The sequence below is a fragment of the Filicampus tigris genome, chromosome 10 (assembly GCF_054856515.1).
Source record: "Filicampus tigris isolate MCC_2025a chromosome 10, RoL_Ftig_1.0, whole genome shotgun sequence".
NCBI lineage: Eukaryota > Metazoa > Chordata > Actinopteri > Syngnathiformes > Syngnathidae > Filicampus > Filicampus tigris.
Window position 1 is genome coordinate 5,346,781 of NC_141226.1, and position 22,262 is coordinate 5,369,042.

General features: G+C 39.3%; 1 protein-coding gene across 3 annotated transcripts; it reads right to left on the minus strand.

Moving 5' to 3' along the window:
• Positions 1–337: 337 nt before the first annotated feature.
• LOC147140448 (polypyrimidine tract-binding protein 2-like) lies at positions 338–22,230 on the minus strand. 3 transcript variants are annotated; one of them, XM_086042699.1, is made up of 18 exons: positions 21,927–22,124; positions 21,446–21,467; positions 21,234–21,285; positions 19,291–19,367; positions 19,204–19,248; positions 19,062–19,133; positions 18,875–18,946; positions 18,633–18,791; positions 17,339–17,449; positions 14,787–14,952; positions 12,488–12,565; positions 12,109–12,221; positions 8,572–8,605; positions 6,695–6,787; positions 3,853–3,969; positions 3,650–3,749; positions 3,223–3,300; positions 338–1,533 (listed from the first exon to the last, which is right to left on the minus strand). In XM_086042699.1, exons 1-18 carry the CDS (start codon positions 21,947–21,949, stop codon positions 1,404–1,406), a joined length of 1,542 nt encoding a protein of 513 aa, XP_085898825.1. In that variant the 5' UTR covers positions 21,950–22,124; the 3' UTR covers positions 338–1,403. The 3 variants fall into 3 exon arrangements, with proteins under 3 accessions (XP_085898825.1, XP_085898824.1, XP_085898823.1); XM_086042698.1 differs by lacking the exon at positions 21,927–22,124 and adding an exon at positions 22,138–22,230 and having other exon boundaries at positions 19,204–19,367; XM_086042697.1 differs by having other exon boundaries at positions 19,204–19,367.
• Between the last annotated feature and the right edge of the window lie 32 nt (positions 22,231–22,262).

Here is a 22,262-nt window from a genome sequence, read left to right on the forward strand (position 1 = left end):
CGACGTGAGTCGACCAACGTGCCGCCAACTTGGCAATGGTTAATCATAATGAAATTTTATCTTTTGTTAGATTAAGACAAGTTAACACGCACGCACTTAGAAAAGTGTGTCCGATAACATTTGCATCTCTAAAATTTGATCTAACGTTGTAAAAACACAACGAAATGACTTGGGCATTCCAGTCACTTTTAATTGGACAGCTCCATTTTGTTAGATAGGAGAATTATTTTGCCCTTAAATGTTTATATTGTTATAAAGCTGTAAAATAGCTTGTCCTCCAAAATGAGTTGTAAACACTTCAGTCAACGGAGGGACGAGTGGTGCAAAGAGAAAGGAGAAAGAGCAGAGATCAATTTATTGACAGCCAAGATAGGAAGGATAGTCATCCTGGTGTGAAAACAGACACGACACAATTTAACTCCAATTGCTGGTTAAAAAAAAGAATAATAATGATAATTTGTGCTAATCTGAGCTCTTTTCACAAATTGAAATTAAGTATAAAATGGTACAATCCCCTAAACTGAAACCTGGATTCACACTTGAGAACCAGATGAGCTAAAATAAAACTGACAAGACAACCTAAGATGAAAAAACACAAATACTCGATTTTAACAAAAAAAAAAAACCCTTGTGAAACTAAGTAATGCATTTCATAACGGTAGATGGAGAAATATGAATGGTAAAATAATCTGTTAAAATAATCAGTACTCAAGTGTAATGCTGTATCCAAACAGACTAAAGGCACATGTACTTTGATCTAAATAGTCTCCTCTAAAATCAGAGACCAAGACCATGAACACGTGTTGAAACCTTGTCCACAACAGTTTTACCCACAGACTTGAACAAAACATTACAGCTACATGTCAAGTTAATTCCATAATTCGTGTAACTCACGTGTACTGTATTCCCATTTTAGTTCTCTTTTAGACTGCGGTTGTTCGTGAGATTAACAGAAAGACCTCCATCCAGAAACAATTCATTCATGTATTCATTTGCAATGCCGACATGTCTAAATGTTGAGCGCTACCTGTGTCTAAAGAAACAGTTGGTGGTAGAGAAGTTGTTCAAGTGGCAACATGACCACAATCTCACCGTTTACTTAAAAGAGACTCAAAGACCAGAAAGAGAAGGACAGTGGGCATTGGCCTCTACTCCGATTGCAGGGCTGGCTCAAACTGTTGACGTGATGCTGGATCACACCTTAGGAAGGAGAAGGGCACCGGCAAGGCAGGCACCACCACATCACTAGCATTGACTTTTAATTATGTAGACAAACTTCTGGCCTTCGACTGGTCAAGAAACTGAAGAAACCTTGAATTGAACACCCTTGGTGTGGTTTTTGACAATGTACAATGACAGCAACCTCCTTGTTCAGTGCGGCACTTTCAAGTCGGCTGTGAGGTTTAGATGGTGGACTTTGAGAAGGAAACTTTGAGGTGGTGATTCCCGCCCATGTCGTAATTATGAAGATCCATCAGCGTCTGGATGGCCTCCTCGACTGACGACATCTGGATCAAGGCCATCTTACGGTCCCTGGAGGAGGAGGAGGAGCACAGATTAAAATGTGATGTTCTTATCAAAACGAGCTTTACGGCTGGATTTACGCCGCATAGTTTAATTGACAAGTGTCTTGGCAACATACAGTAAATGGGGGGGGGGGAACACATGGACTGGGATGCGTTCCAAGGGTTTGTATGCATCAGCCACACATCTGTGAATAAGCCTTTGCCTCCTGGATTTCATTTTTTTCTTCACATTTATCATACTTTAATGTTTCAATCATCTTCTAGAAGGACAACCATCTCTGCAGCACTCCGCCAATCAGTTCAGTATGGTAGAGTGACCACTGCTTAGTAAAAGGCATATGGCAGCCTGCCTGCATTTTGCCAAAGGTACCTGAAGGACTCTCAGGCCACGGGAAAGAAAATTCTCTGGTCTGATGAGACAAAGATGGAACTCTTTGGCAAGAGTGCCAGGTGTCATGTTTCGAGGAAACCAAGCACCGCTCACCACCTGATCAATACCATCCCTACACTGAAGTATGATGGTGACAGCGTCATGAAGTGGGGATGATTTTGATGATGTCTGGGGCCAAGTGGGGACATGTCGTCGCTGTCATCTGATTGGCCGACAGCGCCGCAGTAAGGAATGCCGCCGCACAAGCCCATTTCCTGGTTTTAGATGAGTCGCTCACTGGCCATTGCCAAAGTCATAAAAATACAGTATACAAGGTGCCTTCAATAAGTTTTGAGACTTTTTTCGTAGGGGCAGTTACGCATAATCATCCCACACTCTTGAAATGTTGATGTCATTACTATATGTCTAATGAGGTAACACCAATTTTTGTTATTCCAGGTTGAAAGTGACAGCTATACGCTATGGTTAAAAATTGTTGTACGACAAAATATGTGTGCTGTATAATATACAATGTATTGTCTTCAGGACGGGCGACTTTCTTAAACCCGTAAATGGATTTTTTTTTTACTATATGTGAAAGCTTCTGTGCATTTAATAGGCTGTACTTTGACATCGCCGCATCATGCAACGGCAATTCATATTTTGAATCACTCCATAAACAACAGCCGAGACTCGCCACTTTTAAAATGTTTTGACACCCAGCGAATGTGAATAGTGTAGTGCAAGCTTGAGGATAGTTGGAGACAAACATACTACCCCAATAATATAAAAAATTTGTTGATTTTTGTGAAAAAAAAAAAAAAAAAAAAAAAAAAGAACAAAATGATTTCTTGCACTTCATGTTTGTTGCTATTCAGCAGTTTTGTGCCGTCCTTAAAAATGGTAATTTTTATGCAAGAGGGACCTTTACACTGGAATAAAAAATTACAGTATGTGGTTATTTTGCAGTTTGCTTCAAACCTTTTGTTCTTGTCAAAAGTTAAATATATTAAAGGAATATACTTTTTGCACTATGCACATATTTTGTCCATATTTAAAATGCCATTTATGAATATCTGAGACTAAACGCACATTCGGCAATTCACACGCAGAACTGAATATTTACAAATGCCCACACAACAAGATGGGAAAAACGTAAAAATCATGAATACATTTGTCAACCTGAAAAGCACGAGTGAAAATCACAAAGGTATTTGTGGATCTGAAAAACACATGAAAATCGCAGATGTATTTGTGTGACTAATTTTGGCACAATTCTCTCCCCATAGTATGGAAGTTAGTGATTGAAATTCTAGTGCTTCTTACTGGAAGAACTTGAAGGCCTTGACCGCCCCCCCACTATTGGAGAACAAGAGACGCAGGTCGTCCTCTCCGATGCCGTCCCTGGACAAAGACAAAGTGTTTTAGACAGGACGACAACACTGCTGCACACAAACACAATTTAACCAAACACCCTCAAGCCACAATATTAGGTACACCTGCACTCTATAGTGACATCCTTTACAAAATCTACGAATGCATGGTCCTAAATAGACCATTATGTATCCCACCACATCCTCTAATTGTTAAGAAAAGGCATTCTCAACTATTAGATCGGGGACAGCATGTGAAATACAAATAAAATAAATATGTGTGAATATTTTGTACGGCTCTCGTATTGGTCTCATTCGATTGTGCAGTTGTACCAAATGTAGGCGAATACAGAAAGAATGCTGCATTCTGGGGGAGCTACCGGATGTTGGAGAGATGAAGCGTTGCAGAGGGAGGAAAGATGTTCTGAAAGTTTTTGGATCCTGGTTTCTTGAAGCGATGTAGTGGAGAGCCAGAAAAATCTGGGAAAAAAAAGTGAATTTTAAGTGTGTATTCACAGGTTCTGGGATCAGTGACTATTGTATGAAGCTGGAGTGTCACCATGTGTGACCACTGTGCTCTCACCTTTCGTTAGGAGCTGGTCGTCCAGCCCTTCCCTGGGCAGAGCCACAGTTTGATGTTTGGACAGTGTCACTCTCATCACTTTACCAAACACCTTCTGACCATTCAGGTGGCTCATGGCTACAGACAAAGCGAGACAAGTAGAGACGTGAGTAGGTAAATCTGGGTCTACACACACACACACACACACAAAATCGGATTTTTGTCATTGAGTGGTGACAACATAAGGAAAATGGACCAGTACTTATTAGCACCTGATTTAACAGTTGTTGTAATAGTCCATGCTCCATTTGGCAGTATTTTTGTACTTCAGGATTATACTGTTGCTGAAATTATGACCTTTAAAAAAAATAAGAAAATAAACAAATCACCTGATTACCCATCAGGTGATTTGTCCATAGTGGAGTTTAGAGTGTGACTGTTTGTGGTTGCGGATTGGTATCTTTTATACTGATAACGGGTTCAAAGAGATGTTATTAATACAGGTAAGCGAGTGGAGGACAGAGGAGCCTCTTACAAAAGAAGTTACAGGTTTATGAGAGCCTGAAATGTTGCTTGTTTGTAGTTGACCAAATACTTATTTTCCACCATCATTTGCAAATAAATTGTTTTGTGGATTTTTTTCTCCTTTCACTTTTCATGAGGTATACCTATGACGAAAATTACAGGCCTCTCTCATACTTTTAATTGGGAGAACTTGTACAAGTGGTGGGTGACTATACTTTTTTGCCCCACTTTATAGACAGTATACATTGAGTATAATCTTCTGTTTATTTTTTCCCAACTTAAAACAGAGCCCAGGTTTCTTAATGCTATGTCTGTGACATACTTTTATCAAAATATCCCAAGCATAAATAATTATATCCCACTTTTCAACCTATTTTTCTAGTCTAACTCAAATTAGCTTGTTTTCAGGAGGCAGTCGTGTGATGCAAATGACCACTGTTCACCCCACCCAGGTTTACTGATTGGCTGTTTCACTTTTGTAAAATGCTTCCAAATTACACTTGTCAATTAGTGTGGCTTTGAACAATCGAATATGAGCTGGTTATCAGAAGCTAGATAAACCTAGTCTGTGCTACAGTATACGCAAGCTTTGAATGACCTATTTGCTTTGGCAAGATAGTGTTTCTGTGAAAGGCAGGTCTTTGCACAGTCTAGCGGCCAAGTCATGGGCAGAGAAACTCCATGTGAGGGGATATTGTTAGGGCCCGAGCAGCGACCGCTGTGGGAATGATGTCCACTTTCAAACTGCTTGGAGATGGTTTTATAGCCTTTAACTTGCTTGTCTATCATTTTCTTTCTAATCTCCTTAGACAACTCTTTCCTTCACATCCCTTGGCCTGCGTTTAGTGTAGTACTAGGGTTGCCAACTTTCTCACTCCTAAATAAGGGACAGGTGCCACAGTGGTGTGAGCATGATGTATGAATTTTGGATTTTTTCCCCCCCAATTTTCACGCTAATGCTGAAACCAGATTCACGTAAAAATAAGAAAAAATGAAAAAAATTGGACAGTGTTTTTCACAGGACAGCGAAGATATGTTACCTCATGAAACCACAATTTGGCTCAAAAAACGGGTGTAAGAAATCTGAAATATAAAAGAGGAGTGTGACTCACCAAATTTATTTTTTCTATGGATATTTCTGGCTGCTTTTGACTGACTCTAGCAGTCTTCTGTCATTTTGCGCAGCCACAGAGAAGTCCTAACATGACAGGTGGAGTGATTGCCGCTTGTTCTGAGATTGACGCTTCATCTGATCTAGGATCTGTCATGTGTAGTACCGAGAGTCTCCATTAGGAGCGCTGTCATGTGCTATCACTGTTTAAGAACCAGCAATGTATGTTCGAGCAAGTATACAAGCAAAAGACATTGAGCTGCCAACCCGTCTGTGTCCGTCGTTATTGACAATCGATCGCCATCCAAAGCTTTACTAAAAGCATCTTATATTACAGGATCGGTAGATTGCAGTTTTCTGTATTTGCAAGAGTTGAATATACGGGACATTTAAGGACAAAAAATGAACAAACTATAAAATATTTATATCAGTGATTTGACCTGTTTGTTTTCACAATAGAGTCCTGAGTATTGCTCTTGACTTTTGAGGTTTGCAAAGCGAATGTACTTTTTTTTTTTTTAAATCAATTTAGCTTTGCTTATAGACATGAAAATACAGTTTGTTGCTATACATAGTGTAAATTTAAGAAATAAAAACCGCTGATTAAATAAAAAAAACAATAACAGCTGTTCATTCATTATGTTGTCATATATATATATATTTTAATAAAACCCTTGCTTCAGGTTGCTGGGATTATCTAGATAAAAAAAACCTGCTCCACAAAACTAGAAAAAAGGTGTTCCTCAAATGAAGTCATTGAGTCACAAAGTGCTCCTCAAAGAAAGAAAATTCTTTCGAGCCTTGCTACTTGTCACTCTTTAAATAGGCCGAGTGACTGATTACAAATCTGAAGGCAGCTGTGATGCAAATTGGACAGGTAGAGCCATTCACAATGGAAGGCTCCCGTTGTTGTTTTGACTGTGGTGCCCTCTTTGAAAATAATTGGACCATCGGGTTTAGGGACATGCTGAACCAAGGTGTCCTGGTCATCGGTGGTCAAAATCTTTTCTAGGAGTACCATCATTGTTGTCCAGAACTGTTTCATATGTTAGTTTAAAAACATATATATATATTTAACCAGAATTCCAAAAATAATTTCTGATTAACATTGGCTAAATACTCATTAACATTTATTATGACTTGTCAAACTAAAGTTATTTCAGTGAACATGTGTGTTTTTCCTTCATTAACATTAACATTAAGATTGCCTGGAACACAAAAACTCACCCAGCTGAGCCTGGTTACCATCAGATAACTGTATCAGAGCACTGTCCTTTTTATTGTAGAGGATCTTCACCCGCTGCACGTCACCATAGACACCTAAACATAAGGAGACACAAAGAGAGAGAGAGAGAGAGAGAGAGAGAGGGAGAGAGAGAGGTGGACCAAGACAGGGAGAGAGAGAGAGACAGATAGAGAGAGCACAAGGTGTAGGAGAGCATGAGGACAGAAAAGACAGAGCAGGAGAGGAGGAGCCGACGTAGATAAAAAAAAAAAAAAAAAAAGAAGTGTGAAGGATGGAAGGAATTCAGTTAGTGCTAGAGAGACAAAGGATCAGAAAGGACAGGCTCTTCCCATATGACTGCCACTTGAATACAACACTTGTAACAATATTAGGACTGTCAACCATGACTTATTTAGCATGTGGGTGTAAAATAAAACAGAGGAGCTTTGACAATATATTATGATGAATGTTGAAAGAGGAAAATGCCCTTTTAAAAGCACAGATGTGCACTGACAAAGCAGAAAAAGCTGAGTAGGAACCTTGGAGAATGAACGCAGGATGACATGGACGTACAGCAATAGTTTAAGAGGACAAAAATGTAATAACGGCTGGTTGACAGTCATTAGGATTGTAAGAACATTCCGTTTGGAACAAGATCCAACTGCACAGTTTCACTGTTTGAATGGAGATAGGAAATCGAAAAGCACTTCTTTCATACAATCAATTCAAAAGACTGACAAAAGATTTAACAATAACAGTCTAACTGAACGTGGTGGCCTGTGTGATCGATGAATCTTTTCTGATCAGAACAAACAAACCAATCATCTGATGTGACAACTGGGCGTAACAACTTAAGACTGAAGCAAAAAGCTTGCGCGCCAAAATGCCATGAGGAGTGTAACGTAATATACAGAGTAAATATTTTGCAGTTATACACAGAACAAAAAATGTACAGTGGACAGCCACATACTTGCGGTTCGGCACATTCGGATTCCTCTACTCAGATTTTCAATATCTTTAAATATTTTTAATAGGATTTTAGGGCGGGGGGCATCCCTGTTTTTATTGGGAGGTCCATCAGCATTTTTTGAAGAATCTGTATTTTTTTTCTACAATACATTCTAGTGGGTGTTAAATATATGCAGATTTTCACTATTGACTGGCCGTTCTGGTCCTTATCCCTGCGAGGAGCAGGGGTTCACTGTATTTCACTCACAGGTATGTATATGTAACTCCAGTATGCTGGTTGGGTAAAATGGCACAACGATGAGGCATGAAAAAGTTATTTGTTTGGACACTGAGAACAATAATGTAAGTACAGTGTTGAGGTGCAGACACAGAGGGAAAATGCTTTGGGGGAGATATATATATATATATACACATCATGAACATTTTTTTAATTACAAAATTGGACATAAGTGTTTTGCACAGGACAGCCACGATATATTAATAATAAATAAAAATTTTCCACGAAAAAAAAAGTGGTTGAAAAAAAAAAATTGCAAAATAAAATCTCCAAATCCATGAATCCGCAGGTGCCTAACTGCTAATATCTGGGCGGCCACTGTACGTGTAAACACTTTCCGGAGTAGTTATTCGACACAAAGATCTGTGTGCGAACCTGCTCCAGTATAGTTGCTCAACACATTTGTGATTTAGGTGTCTTTGTTGTCATTAGGTAATAGATAAGGCCACCAGCCCACCTTTAGAATTGCTAATCTTCTAACGTCGAGTGTGCAGGGAATATTATGAAAAAAGGTACATCACGATTGAGAGATGACGAGAAACAACATTGTCCATGATATCACTGAAGAAAAAGTAGAGCAAACTGGATAAACAGAGAGAGATAAACAGACTGAAAAGTAGAGATTGAACATACCGAAGAGGGTAAAGAGACTTTGAGGCGTGACCATCTTTACAGAGAGAGACCGCAGAGTAGAGGACAGGAAGAGGAGGAGCAGAGGAGGAAGAAGAGGAGAGACGAAGGTAGAGATCAGACCACCCAGCATTGGACGAGGGGGAGATGATGGTTTCCATGATGATGACGATTGGAGCAAAGATTGTTTGGGGAGAGGTCAACAATGGCACACGTTGGGTGGGACCAGATTACAAAAAGAAGGGAAATCAATGACAAATAAAAATGGGGTAAACATACAACGTTAAAGGATGCAGGGTAATAAGGAGGGACAAATAAACACAACATGTGGTTGAAGGGGAGGAGCAGAGGAAAGAAAGGAGGCAGGGAAAGGAGAAAGGAGAGGAGGACAAAAACCAAAGCAGAGGTCAGTAAACAGCATCAGTGGAACATCAACGGAGTGAATGAGTGCTGGCTTGATTCGCAACAGACACACACGCGCACACAAACAAAATCCCCAGGCGTGCGCGCACACACATACTGCTGAATAACCAGTGTAGGAAAAGAACTTGGAACTTAACAAGAGGAAATAAATACTGGACATGAATGAAAGATGGATGCAACAGATGAAACCAAAAGGGGGCAGTAATACATCAAGTGGAAGTCAGTATCAGGACATTGATTGGCAGGTGACAATCATGAAAGACAAAGACAACGATACAATTTATAAAGAACAAGATAAGTACTTTCTGTTTTCAAATATAAACGGTAACAATTAAATGACTGGTAAATACAGAATGCTTGCTAAGAAATTAATTCTTATATTTTTACAAAAACAAGGTTCTGGCTTCCACCACAACAGACCTATCTGGGAATGACAGCCTCACCCACAGTACATTTTTTATCCATTCATGGTCATGTTCATGGGCTTGGGTTTAGATTTTCCAGTATTGACAATTACAATGCCGAGGACAACTAACACTGTAGTTTACAGTAAAGGGGATGAAAAAGGAAGCTAAATTGTAAGAAAGAAATTAGTTACTTCATTCTTGTTTTTGACAAACAACAATTAAATGTCTTTTGAAGGACAGTCTGTGAAGAACACAAACTCCTGTTTGAAATTTTTTCTTGGGATTTTTTTGCCATTTCCAAAAGGTCAAGGTCACTATCAACAAGCCAACAATAGAGCTGTATGATAGATGTCAATGCATATGGCATGTCGGCGCTATTGTTTTGCAAAATAAGATGAGAGAATGAATACAATTTGTCATTTAAAGTGGAAGTCAACACAAACATTTTTTTCAAAAGAATATGTTCTATGCAGGCCCACTAGTTGAAACAAGGCATTTTGATAAATATTGCGTTTGTGGAATAAGACTTAATCCACCCGTTTTTAGCCATCATTGAGGGCGGCCATTTTGTCACTTCTATCGACTGAAAATGACATCACAGTTGCTCAGAGCTCAGGTAACGACCAATCACAGCTCACCTTTTTTCTGAAGCTGAGCAATGATTGGTCATTACCTGAGCATCTGTAATGTCATTTTCAGTCGACAGAATTGACAAGATGGCCGCCCTGTGAGATGGCTAAAAACGGGTGGATTAAGTCTTATTCCACAAATGCAATATTTATCAGAATGCCGGGTTTCAGCCAGTGGGCCTGCATCTAACATATTATTGAAAAAAATATGTTTGGGTTGCCTTCCACTTTAAGGTCACTATTGCTTTATTTAGTGTTAATTAGGTTAAATTAAAACAATAACCACAGTTGTTTATGGGGGCATTTAAGAGCAGAAAAATAATCCAACTGAAACTGAAATGACTGCAAAACAAAAACTGAACACTTATACAGTGGTACCTCTACTTACGAATATCTCTTCATACGAAATTTTCATGGTACGAAACGGAAAATATTTCCTCTTGAAAGAAATTTCAGGATACGAAAGGTAAAAATACAGTATGGGCTGCTACTCGCAGCTCCAGAGTTTCCTGAACGCAACATACTCATAGCTGCTCTGTCATTGGCTATTACCTAGCATCTTCCTGGCATCCCATTGGCTAAGAGGGACCTCTACCTTATGTGTCTATGTGTGTAGATAGACAGGTACATCGATGTATATGTGATAGATTTGTCTATGCAGCGTCCTCGTCATTCGCCCCTCGGGCCATGAGGTGTTCCCATAGTTTTACGTGATATAGTTTTACTCGTATTAGAAACGAGGAAAAGAAAGAAAGGAGAACATCTTTTTTTTTTGTCCATACAAACAAAGCAAGAGATAATAGAAAAGTATGAAAAAGGGATGCGTTTGGTTGATCTCGCCAAAGAATATGACCGTATCGACAGTCGCCACGTTATTAAATCAGTTCTTTACAAAACGCCAGGCAAAAACCACTTCTGAGAGAGAACATGAACTAAAGAGGGCAAAAAGCGATGAGCGCAATTAAAAGGGACACGACCATCATTTTTATTCTTTACTCTATTCTTTGTTTTTTTACATTATGCACAACTTTCATTTATTGTGCAATAATCGAATTGTAACATGTATTTGTTACATGTTTTGATGCATTTTTATGCTTTATAAAACATTTATGTCTGAATATTTGGGGGCTTGGAACATATTTACATGGAAAACACGTCTCTACTTACAATTAACCAATTAATTTCGTAAGTAGAGGTACCACTGTACAGGTGTTTCGGGTACAGTAAAAACTCTCAAATTGAAGGCCAGTGGTTGTACTATCGGTAATTCAAAGAAAGTTATATCAGCCTCAACATGGGGTGGAGAAGGAGGTGAAAAAAGAGCACTTTCCTAAACACATTGCCACTCACAAGAGTTAAGAGGTTGAACATTTAACTTATTTACACTTTGATAAAAAGTCTGATCCATTATGAGTGCCCGCAGTGTGATTCACCTTCCTACTATTGCTGTGTTATTAAAGTTTTACGTTTTAGTGTTGCCAGTGGTTAAACACTTTTATGACCAATATTGTTAATGTCAAATTGTAACAACAACAACAACAATTTTACGATGAGGACAGTTTGACCCTGGAGCAGGTTGCGTTCAACCTTAGAGGTTCCACTATTCAAGCAATCCATGCTACCATGTGCCGATTTGTCACTAGGCGGCGATGAACACCGCAGGTGCACGAAGACGTTGACAAATGGGGACAGAAATGTGAAATCCATAACTCCACTATAAAGGAGCCGTCAATAGGAAAATGAACAAAGATGGATTGAAATAGTAGAAAGAAATAGTCTCGGACAGAAAGGTAATTCAAAGAAGAGATTTTGTTAGAGATATAACAATGTAGAATTTTTTTTAGGGCTGATAGAAAATTGACTCACAGAAATCTAGGTACAAAGTACATGCATGCTAGTGTTCAGAAATAGTATAAAATTTGTCTTGTATCTAATTTTAATTTGTATTGGTACAGTATATTCATGAAAATACTAAAAATTGGAAGACAATATTTTACCCTACCCTGTGCCATATACTAACACTAACAAAGAGATACATTAAGTAGTATTAGCACTCGAGAGAATGTGTATGGTTAATGTACCTCTTCATTCAGGTTTGATGCCAACAGAACTCCAGAAACTCCGGACCCCGACAGGGCAACGCGTCCTGCAGCAGCTGCCGCAGCTGCCGCGGCGCTCAAAGGGCTAATGGCTCCTGTTAGCAAGCAGAACATATAAAGGTCTTCTCAAACATGTCATACAACACCATAAAACTATGAATGGTCATACGAATAAAATGTTGAGCTTCATGTATTTCAAAGTGAACATTCACTAACAATAATATTACACATTATACTACTGGATGTATTTTGCATCAGTAATTGAGTAAATATAGTACAGTTTTGAAGGCTCTGGTCTAGGAAAGATAAAAAAACATCATCATCAAAAAGTATATTGACAACAAAATTATACTGGAGGTACCTGCACCCTGAGAGAGGGAGAGAGAGGATGAATAACCTGCCCCAGTTGAGTATGATGCCAGCGCTCCAGATGGGGTACCTTCAAGAAAGCACACATGCAGAATTGGACCAAAAACAGTGATAGAATTAAGCACAGATGGTAGTCATTAAAAAGAGACACCAGGCTGAGCAATCCCCATCCCAGCTTTGACAGAAAAGCTAGCATAGTGTAACAATGCCGAAAATTAAACGCCTTAAGGGGAGATCAACCCAAACACATTTTTTTTTTCAAGAATACGTTCTATGCAGGCCAGCTACAGGTAGTTGAAATACGGCATTCTAATTAATAGCGCGTTTGTGGAATATGAGTTAAGCAGCAAAATCCACTCCTTTTTAGCCATTTTAGGGATTGGCCATTTTGTCACTTCTGTCGACTGAAAATGACATCACAACTGCTCAGGGCTCAGGTAACGACCAATCACGGCTCAGCTTCAGAAAACAACAGGTCAACCGTGATTGGTCCTTACCAGAGCCCTGAGCAGTTGTGATGTCATTTTCAGTCGACAGAAGTGACAAAATGGCTGCCCCCAGAGATGGCTGAAAACGGGTGGATTAACTCTTATTCCACAAACGCAATATTCATCAGAATGCCTTGTTTCAACTAGCTTGCTTGCATAGTACATATTCCTGAAAAAAATATGTTGAGTTGACTTCCTCTTTAAGGACTGATGTTCTGCTTCAATTAAAAATAGTGCTTCTCTTGCACTGACACTATTTTTACATCTTCGATTGAAACAGTAAATAAGAATAAAATCGGGCCTGTGTGAAAGCCACAAGTCAAAGATCTCAATTCTTTTGGAATTATGATTCAATCTGCTACAGGTGCCGAGACATCAATTATTTTGTAGGTGTTGAATTTCTGGGAGAAACTCACATTTAAGAGGGTGATTCCAAAGACGACCTTGGGTTTTGGGGAGATGTTGAGCCAGGCATTTTAATGCGTTAAAGGGAATTAAGGTTAGAATTACAATACAGTGGTACCTCTACTTACGAAATTAATTGGTTCTGGCAGAAATTTCTTAAGTAGAACATTTTGAAAGTAGAGACGTGTTTTCCATGTAAATGCCCTCATGCGTTCCAAGCCCCCCAATATTCAGACATAAATGTTTTATAAAGCATAAAAATGCATCAAAACATGTGACAAATACATGTTACAATTCGATTATTGCGCAATAAATGAGTTGTGCATAATGTAAAAAAACAAAAAATAGAGTAAAGAATAAAAATGATGGTCATTTACCTTTTAATTGCTGTCCTCATCGCTTTTTGCCCTCTTTGGTTCATGTTCTCTCTCAGAAGTGGTTTTTGCTTGGCGTTTTGTAAACAACTGATTTAATAACGTGGCGACTGTCGATACGGTCATATTCTTTGGCGAGATCGACCAAACGCATCCCTTTTTCATACATTTCTATTATCTCTTGCTTTGTTTGTATGGACAAAAAAAAAAACGATTATCTCCTTTTTTTCTTTACCTCGTTTCTAATTCACGTAAAATTATCGGAACACCCCATGCCCGAGGGGCGAATGACGAGGACGCTGCACAGACATATCTATCAAATATATATTTATGTACCTGTATATGTACACACATAGACACATAAGGAAGAAGTCCCTCTTAGCCAATGGGATGCCAGGAAGATGCTAGGTAATAGCCAATGGCAGAGCAGCTATGAGTATGTTGCGTTCAGGATACTCCGGAGCTGCGAGTAGCGGCCCATACTTTTACCTTTCGTAAACTGAAATTTCTTTCGTAACAAGAGGCAGTATTTTCCTGTTGATGCGTTTTGTAACTTGAAAATTTCGTATGAAGAGACGTTTGTAAGCAGAGGTACCACTGTACATCAATATCTTAATTTTTGGAGACATAATCCTGATTTTGTGAAAACTCATCACATATATATACACACATACAGCAACTAACAGAAATGGCGCATTTAAAAAGAAAAAAAAAAGACAGCTTTTGCACTTTCCAAATTGCATTCTACTACATTGCAATTCAATTCGATTTGAGTTCCATTTATTGTGCAGACTTAAAAAGAACATATAAAAATCTATACATCAAGAAATAATAACAACACAACTCATCTAAGATGCCCTAGCAAGATTTTGGATGTGTATGTCTTTACTTCTGCATTGTTCATCCTTAGAGGAAGAAACTAACCTGCTGTGTTGATGGACATGGTGTATGACGATTTACCTTGCATGTAAATGTAAATGGATGTGGGGTACAGCAGATACACAACTGTAATTGTTGTAATTACCCAATAAAGAATGATCCTTGTTTGAATCTCCGTCTCCGGTAGGTAGGTCCGGTCGAGTGTAATCTCGACTCTTATCATTGTTGTATTTGACGTTCAGATTGACCAGTTTACTGAAATCGATTCTCAAAGTACAGCATGAATTATAGATGTTCTGCCCATCAAGAGACTGTGGAAGAAGGAGGCAAAAGAGAGCACAGTGTTAGTGTACAGTTAAACAGTCCTTGCAAACTGTTGTGCGTCTGTGCCGACCACGCAAGGGTGACTTGTTTCTGTGGCTTGAAAATATGTATTCTTTCTGTCGTCAAAGGGCCCAAACAACTTTGATTGAACCAAGAGTCTCGGATAGGGATGGGTAAGGAAGACTTTTTAAAGGTTCTTTTTTAGGTATGGACCGATTTGGATTCGCGTGAACTCTAACTGTGCCATGTTTTGTTTCTGAAGCACTGAAGTTGTGACGTGTGTGCGGAAGTAGAAGAGTTGTTGATTTTCCATGGCGCTCTTGAACGCAGCATTGTCCGCACACCGACGTCATGATGTCACCCACTCATGCAGACCTTCACACACACTAAAAACATATTTTTGGGTCTGGAAGCAGGCGAGATTTGCCAGCCGCCAAGCCAAATAAATTCACTTTATGAAGTAGATTGTAGCGATGGTGAAGCCTCCCACTTCCTAGCATGCTTGGGTTGAGCATGGCGGGGTGGACTTTTCGGTGCACTGCCGGCCGCGTTGGCCGCCTCTGAGAGGTCTGTCTTCCCCCACTGAATCAAGCCATTTACATCTCATTTCCAACCGTTGCCTGTTCCATTTGCACAAATACAGGTCAAATGGATTCACCATCAGCACAGCTAATGTCATTACATAAGGGGTCTCAGCCAGCTGCAGACTATGCCATAGAGTTCAGGATATTAGGCATCTTGGGAGTGGGTGGAATGAGGCCGCCGGGCAAAAGAAGATTCAAGATTGGCTGCCGGACTCATCCGTCCTCTCATTTTAGGGCTGGATTCTTCTTTGTGACTAAAGATGACAAGACTCTACGACCATGTATGGACTTCAAAGGACTAAATATCACCATTAAGAATACGTATCAACTTCTCCTCGTCGACCCCTCCTTTGAGACCCTAAGCCAAGCCACCGTGTTCAACAAACTAGATCTTCCTAACGCTTATCATTTGGAGCAATCAATAGTCAGTCAATATTGATAATCATTGATTTTGTTTTAAACCTTTTTTTAAAAAAATGAATACATAACAGTTAACAGTTTTTGTGTACATCGTTATATAGCGTAATGTGCAGTTTCTCCTCCGCCTGCGCATTTTAAATGCTTATTTGCATTAGGTGCTACCCCAAAGCAGTATTGTTTATACACATTGCCTACATTAGCCTTCATTCAATGTTTATACAATGCAAGTGAATTAATACTCTGTTGCAGTGCATACATTATCGTTGAACAACCACTTAGGACTTCTTTATCTTTTTAGCAGATTCATCCATATTTTACTTGCTTGATTTTAACTTAAGTGCAATACCGAGGATCTGATATGCTAACTGGCGCTAGCATGTCAAAGGCAGGGAACTCCTTTACTTGAACATCACGTCTCCATCCAGGATGTGTGAGGCTTCACCATTGTTACACTGGACTATAAGTACTGAGTGACCTATTTCCGTTAAAATTCTCATAGGGTTACGGTTGGGCAGTGATACGGTATCTCGTGGTGTCTAAAAATGGCAATGGTGTCGCTTTCAACATTAGCATTAAAAGAAACAACAAAAAAAACCTCTGCAGCGCATATTGACCTAATATGAAATTAAATGTCATTTTTGGATAGTGCATATAAATGTGTAGTTGTGTTTTTAACTCAATATTACTATAACTATTTAAAACTAATAGGCTATAATGCTTTTTGTAACGACATGGGGAATGGCATTGGCCCATAAGACCACACAAGACAAGATGTGTGCGCGGCTGGCCATTGAACCCCCAAACAATGCAATGGTTGCAATTTAACCTCTTTCTTTTCAGTTGTTAGTTCCCTACATTATTAGAGTAATACCCTTGAACGTTTTGATGGAAGTTTCTGTCATATTTGTAACTGTTAATATTATTGAACATGAATAAAATTGAATATTGCCCTGAAGATTGATTTGGGGGAAAAACTAATATTGTATTGTATTGTATTCAGATCTGAATTTGTCCGAAAAATCACAATTCAATATCTTCCTGAAATCGCTCAGCGTCTTGTTAGAACACTCCTCTCAAAAGTTTAGCTAGATTACCGTCATAGAAAACTACTGTGTAGTCTCTATAATATGATTGACAAATGAAACCTGGAGAACAATGAGAAGGGACAGTACATCCGGTTATTATGTATTTTAAGGACTACAATTAATCACTCTACATTTAGAAACTATGCTCTGTTTTGGCCAAGGACCAAGTGACTCATATGTTCATAATGCAATGTGTGAATGACAAGCAAACTTACTAAGTGCACACAATTTGCTACCTTCCTGTGCTACTGGTTACGTTAAGTTTTAACATATATAAGACCTACCAGTTTAGCCTGCTGGGCGTTGACAGGATCACTGAACTGCAGAAGTGCTTGAAATTGGTTGTTCTTTGTGAAGGTAATTATCTTCATGACAGTCCCAAACTTACTGAATATCTGAAAAATATTTTAAAAACAACATAAGCAATTTAGTATTTTCTAACAGTGTCGTTAAAATCTATAAAGACAAACATCAATCAAAAAACTGTCACCAAAAGAACAACAATTGAACCTCTAAGGATGAATTGAGATAATATACCAGTAACCAAAAGTATAAGGAAAAACATACTTTGTTTTCATATTTTACTATTAAAACTTCTGTGACATTAAAAACAAAAAAAATAAATAAAAGGGGATGCATACAGTATGTTATGGTCTAGATAGACCAAAACGACATCGGCCAACAGTGACAGACGCTTACCCCCTGTGGCGTCCGGCCGGCTGTCGGCACGTCACGCAGGAAAAATACACCGCAACGACAGACAGCGACGCTGACCATTAAAGTGCCTTCTGCGCATGCATAAGATGTAATACCCTTCCATACCATCGGCGGCGGTAGTCACTATTTCTCCGTGTTAGAAAAATCCAACCGGAAAGCTGTTGGCCGGAGGCGGATTATAAAAACGTAAACAATGCATTCAGCTATATTCTTCGCTCACGATGACCTCCCACGTGAAGTAAACCATCACGTTCTTGACACGGTATTGTGAAATACTTCAATTGTCAACCCTTGCTCTTATACTTGTAAGAAGATTAAGGCAGCGAAGCCTTGCTCACTGTTTATGCGCATTTGTCACTTCCTGTTGGTGCTCCGAGCGCTGATTTGCTAGCTAACAGCCAATCAGTGTGATCAAATGTAACGACTGGCGACGCCGATTCAACATGCGTAAACGCCCCCAAGACGCTTACAGACGGGTTACGACACTACGATGGTGGCCACTACGCCAAACAGACGGCGCATTCAGACGCCACGACGCTTGGGGGTGGTTGGGTTGGTGGGGGGCGGCCTTGGTGGGGGGTTATTTCCTCTGTTTTTTATCCCCTACATCTGATATGTTATCCCGGCAAATTCAATTTGTTCATGAGGCATGCGAGTTAATGGCATGCATTTTGCGGTCATTCTTTTTTCGGTTTTTACATAAATGGCTAACTACAAATTTGAAAGCACTGTTTTCAATGGAAGGACACAAAATTGATGTCACCAATGCTTGTGAAAGTGATTTGATCTCAGTTACTCTGTTTACTACTGAGATTATCAGGGTTGAAATGTGTGTGGGACCACTGGTTTGAAATGTAATACCTGTTGCAGAACATCTAGAGTCACGGGATAAAACATGTTGTCTATTATAATACGCAGGACAGGGCTGGGAGGTGGAGCAAGGTCCAGAACCCCATGGTCAGAGGATGGAGAACTCCCATCTTGAACTGCTGAGACCGCCTGTAGCACTGCCTGGGCTCTCTGGAAGAACATAAAAGAAAAATCCAACATCAGATTAAGCCTGGTTATTCTGAGAGCTGGTGTTTTTACTAACAACTGAATACCTGGTTTAGCGCAGAGTCTGTTTTCAGTTCCTTATGGTTAGAGTACTGGATAAAGACAGGACTATTTCTGACCTAAAGAAAATCCAGAGATTATAAAATGCATTCAGTATTGCCGAGCAAAATCTGAATACTGTATATTCATTACGTCACCAAGTCTAAGAGCAATTCACATGAACGCTTTTCAGACCTGTGGTGTAACAGCTGAGAAGTAGTTCACCATCGTAATGGCAGCTTCTGCTGTACTGAGCTCCAGAAATGCCTTGGAGGAAAAATGTTATCGGTGAATCACAAATCAGTTAATTTTACTTGCCACATGTTATAGTGTATACCTGGTTTTTACCCTTCAGCATCAATATATTGGTCACTTTTCCAAAGGGAAGTCCCAGTGCAATGACTTCTGTCTCTGAGACTTCATTGGGAAGTTTTCTGATGTGAAGAACTCTGGATGGAGGTGACTCATCCAGACGCTGTTTCTTAGTGTCACTGCCGTTTGCTGAGTACACACATAATAATGCCTGCACTTTAACCAAAAGTAGTAATACAGAACAGTGCAATGAAATAAACTTAAGCAATTTAATTTCAATTGCTACAATGTCTAATCAGGATCCCGACTTCATCACATTACAAAAAGAGCTCTTATTAAAAAGTACTAAATGACATAAGATTGACCACTGACCCAGAGAAGGTGTCGGCGCAGTCTTATTGGATCTCAGTGCAGCATTTGATACAAATTATCATAACATACTGTTGAACAGGTTGTAAACTTGGGTGGGATTAAATGGAACCGTCCTAAACTGGTTTATCTCCTATTTAGAGGAAAGGAGTTACTTTGTGACTACTGGAAGTTTTGAATCTGATCGAAAGGCCATGACGTGGGGTACCTCAAGGGTCAGTCCTTGAACAAAAATGCTTCAGAACGAATGTTGGCTATCACAGTTATGCAGATGACACACAGCTATATCTATCAATGTCTTCAAAAGACAGCAGTTTAATCAACATATGGTATCACTGTCTACAGCAAATTAACAACTTGAATGAACCAAAGTTCCCTTCAGCTAAACCAAGGCCTTCTCTACATGTAGCCGGGCTTTTTTTAAACAACCAAATATTTCTCCCCCACTCTGTGTTGGAATACACATCCTTGTTTGTTAAAAACGTAGCTACACTACACCGTGGAATTGCGTTTACAAACGCATGCCAAGCCTCTAGGCGGCAGTAGTAAGCCAAATACTGTCCATTCAGAAGGAACTTCCGTCCTTTTGACGCCACTTCTACAAAACCGAAAACACGGCGCCAGGCTCGTTCGTGTGGACCGACCGACAAGACGTCAGAACTGCTTTTAAACCTTTCAACGAGAAGCAGTAGTTGGTTGCGGACAAATAAGTACGCAAAAAGTGCCTTGAGAACGGCTATAACCGACGCAGCTCCGCGGGCATCCATGTTGACTCTCTTGAAAAGACAAGTCGCACAAGTGACGTCAGAGCATTTTTGTCGCACAGTGACGACGTAAATCTCCAGGTCTAACTGTCCACAGGCAAACACGGCTCTGAGGATATCCCCAAAACTCCACTGTGGCTGGAGTTTTGCGGTTTCAATGAAAAAACTCCGGGGATGTGTGGATGATAGGGCTAACCGCAGGCTAATATCCGCCGTTTGCAAAAACCCCGGGTATGTGTAGACAAGGCCCAAAACCACATAGAGGTAATGGTTTTCTGCAATAAAGAAAATAGGATTGCTGTTAGAAAACACCTGGAGTCACTGTCTTTAGAAACCAAAGACCCAAGCCAAAATCTTGGGGTGTTGATAGACGATTATGTTGATAGAGAGACGATTACAGTTTTGTCCAGCTTGAAAAACAGACGGAATGACAGATGGGTACGCGGGCTGCAGACAGATGGCGACCGACAGACCTGCAAACTTTAGTAAAATGCCCACCTCTGGTAAATGCTTTTAAATCCTGGTTAAAAACGTTGCTATTTCCTCAAACCTTTGATCAAGGTCCTCTAAATAACTTAATTTTTTTTTTCATTTTATATATTTTTGAAACACACTTTTATTTCTTTACATTTAATTGTTTTTTGTTAATGTGTTTCAATGTGGTCAAAGTACATTCTAATCATTTTGTAACTTTTGTTTTCTCTGCTTTGCTTTTGAATGTCATTAACTGTTGTGTTTGTAAATGCTTGTTGTGTCTTTGCTTGTGTGAAGCACATTGAGTTGCCTTGTGTATGAAATTTTCTATATAACTGTCTTGCCTGCTTTACAGAGTAAAACGTTTCTTTAAAAACAATCCCGAACAGCATTTGTCTACCAAACAATATGTTTTAAATTTGAGAAGAAAACAAAAACGTTTTCTTACCAGTCATTGTGTTAGGGCTGCTACTGTACATATTGAGCTCATCTGAGCCTCTCTGGTGCAGAAAACAAAAAAAACACAAAGGCTTTCATCAACATAACTTAATTTAACAATTTGTATCTGTATAGCAGTAACCAAATCACTCAGGCACATCATTATTGCTCAGTATAATTTGTAGCAGTCAAAAGGTTCAGATAGTAAATAAGGATGCTTGCCTTCACACCAACCGCAACATCACTGCAAAAGTGAAGAATGCATTGATAAAGAAAAGAGAGTAGATAAATAAGTCACAACACATACATGTGCATTAAACAATATAATATATACCTATTATGTAAATGTGTGTAATTCAATTCATCTTGTTGACCTGAACCTAAAAACTTCGATCGTTTTGTTTTTGTTTATTACTTTACTTGTCATTCAACACGTTTAACGTATGATTTCATTATTTTCAGGCCAGCAACAATAAAAATGTTTATAGTTCGTAAAGATCTAATCACTACAGAATAAAGCTATTTCATAAAGTATACGCCCTCTGTTACACCTTACTGTGAGCCTGCGACTAATGTGGCTAAAATGGAAATCAATTGCGACCCTCTAACAAAACGCCACCAAAGTATTAAAGCGCCAGAGCTTAGTAAATTATACTTCCCTGTAATATCGCTCTGGAAATCAAATTACAAATACAAGCAATACCTCATGAAACTAGCCCAGTTCATGGTGGGACCTTAGGTTTAGCTAGCTGTCAGCAGGTCCTGTAACAGCACATTATCATGATTTACCGCTCGGCTAACAATTAGCATAATGTTAAATCAATAACGCAATACAGCGTCACTTCAGATTTGTCTCATGCATTACTGACACGCGAGCGTTCAAACGTATGCGTCCACAATTGAAGACATTTTACCCGTCCATTGCAGCTCTTTGTCCTCTTCTGCGTAAACGTACGTCAACGACCGAACAAGTCGAAGCAAAATGAGCGTTTCCTAATCAACAGTACAAAGGGCTCAATACCGCCACCTTTTGCTTTGG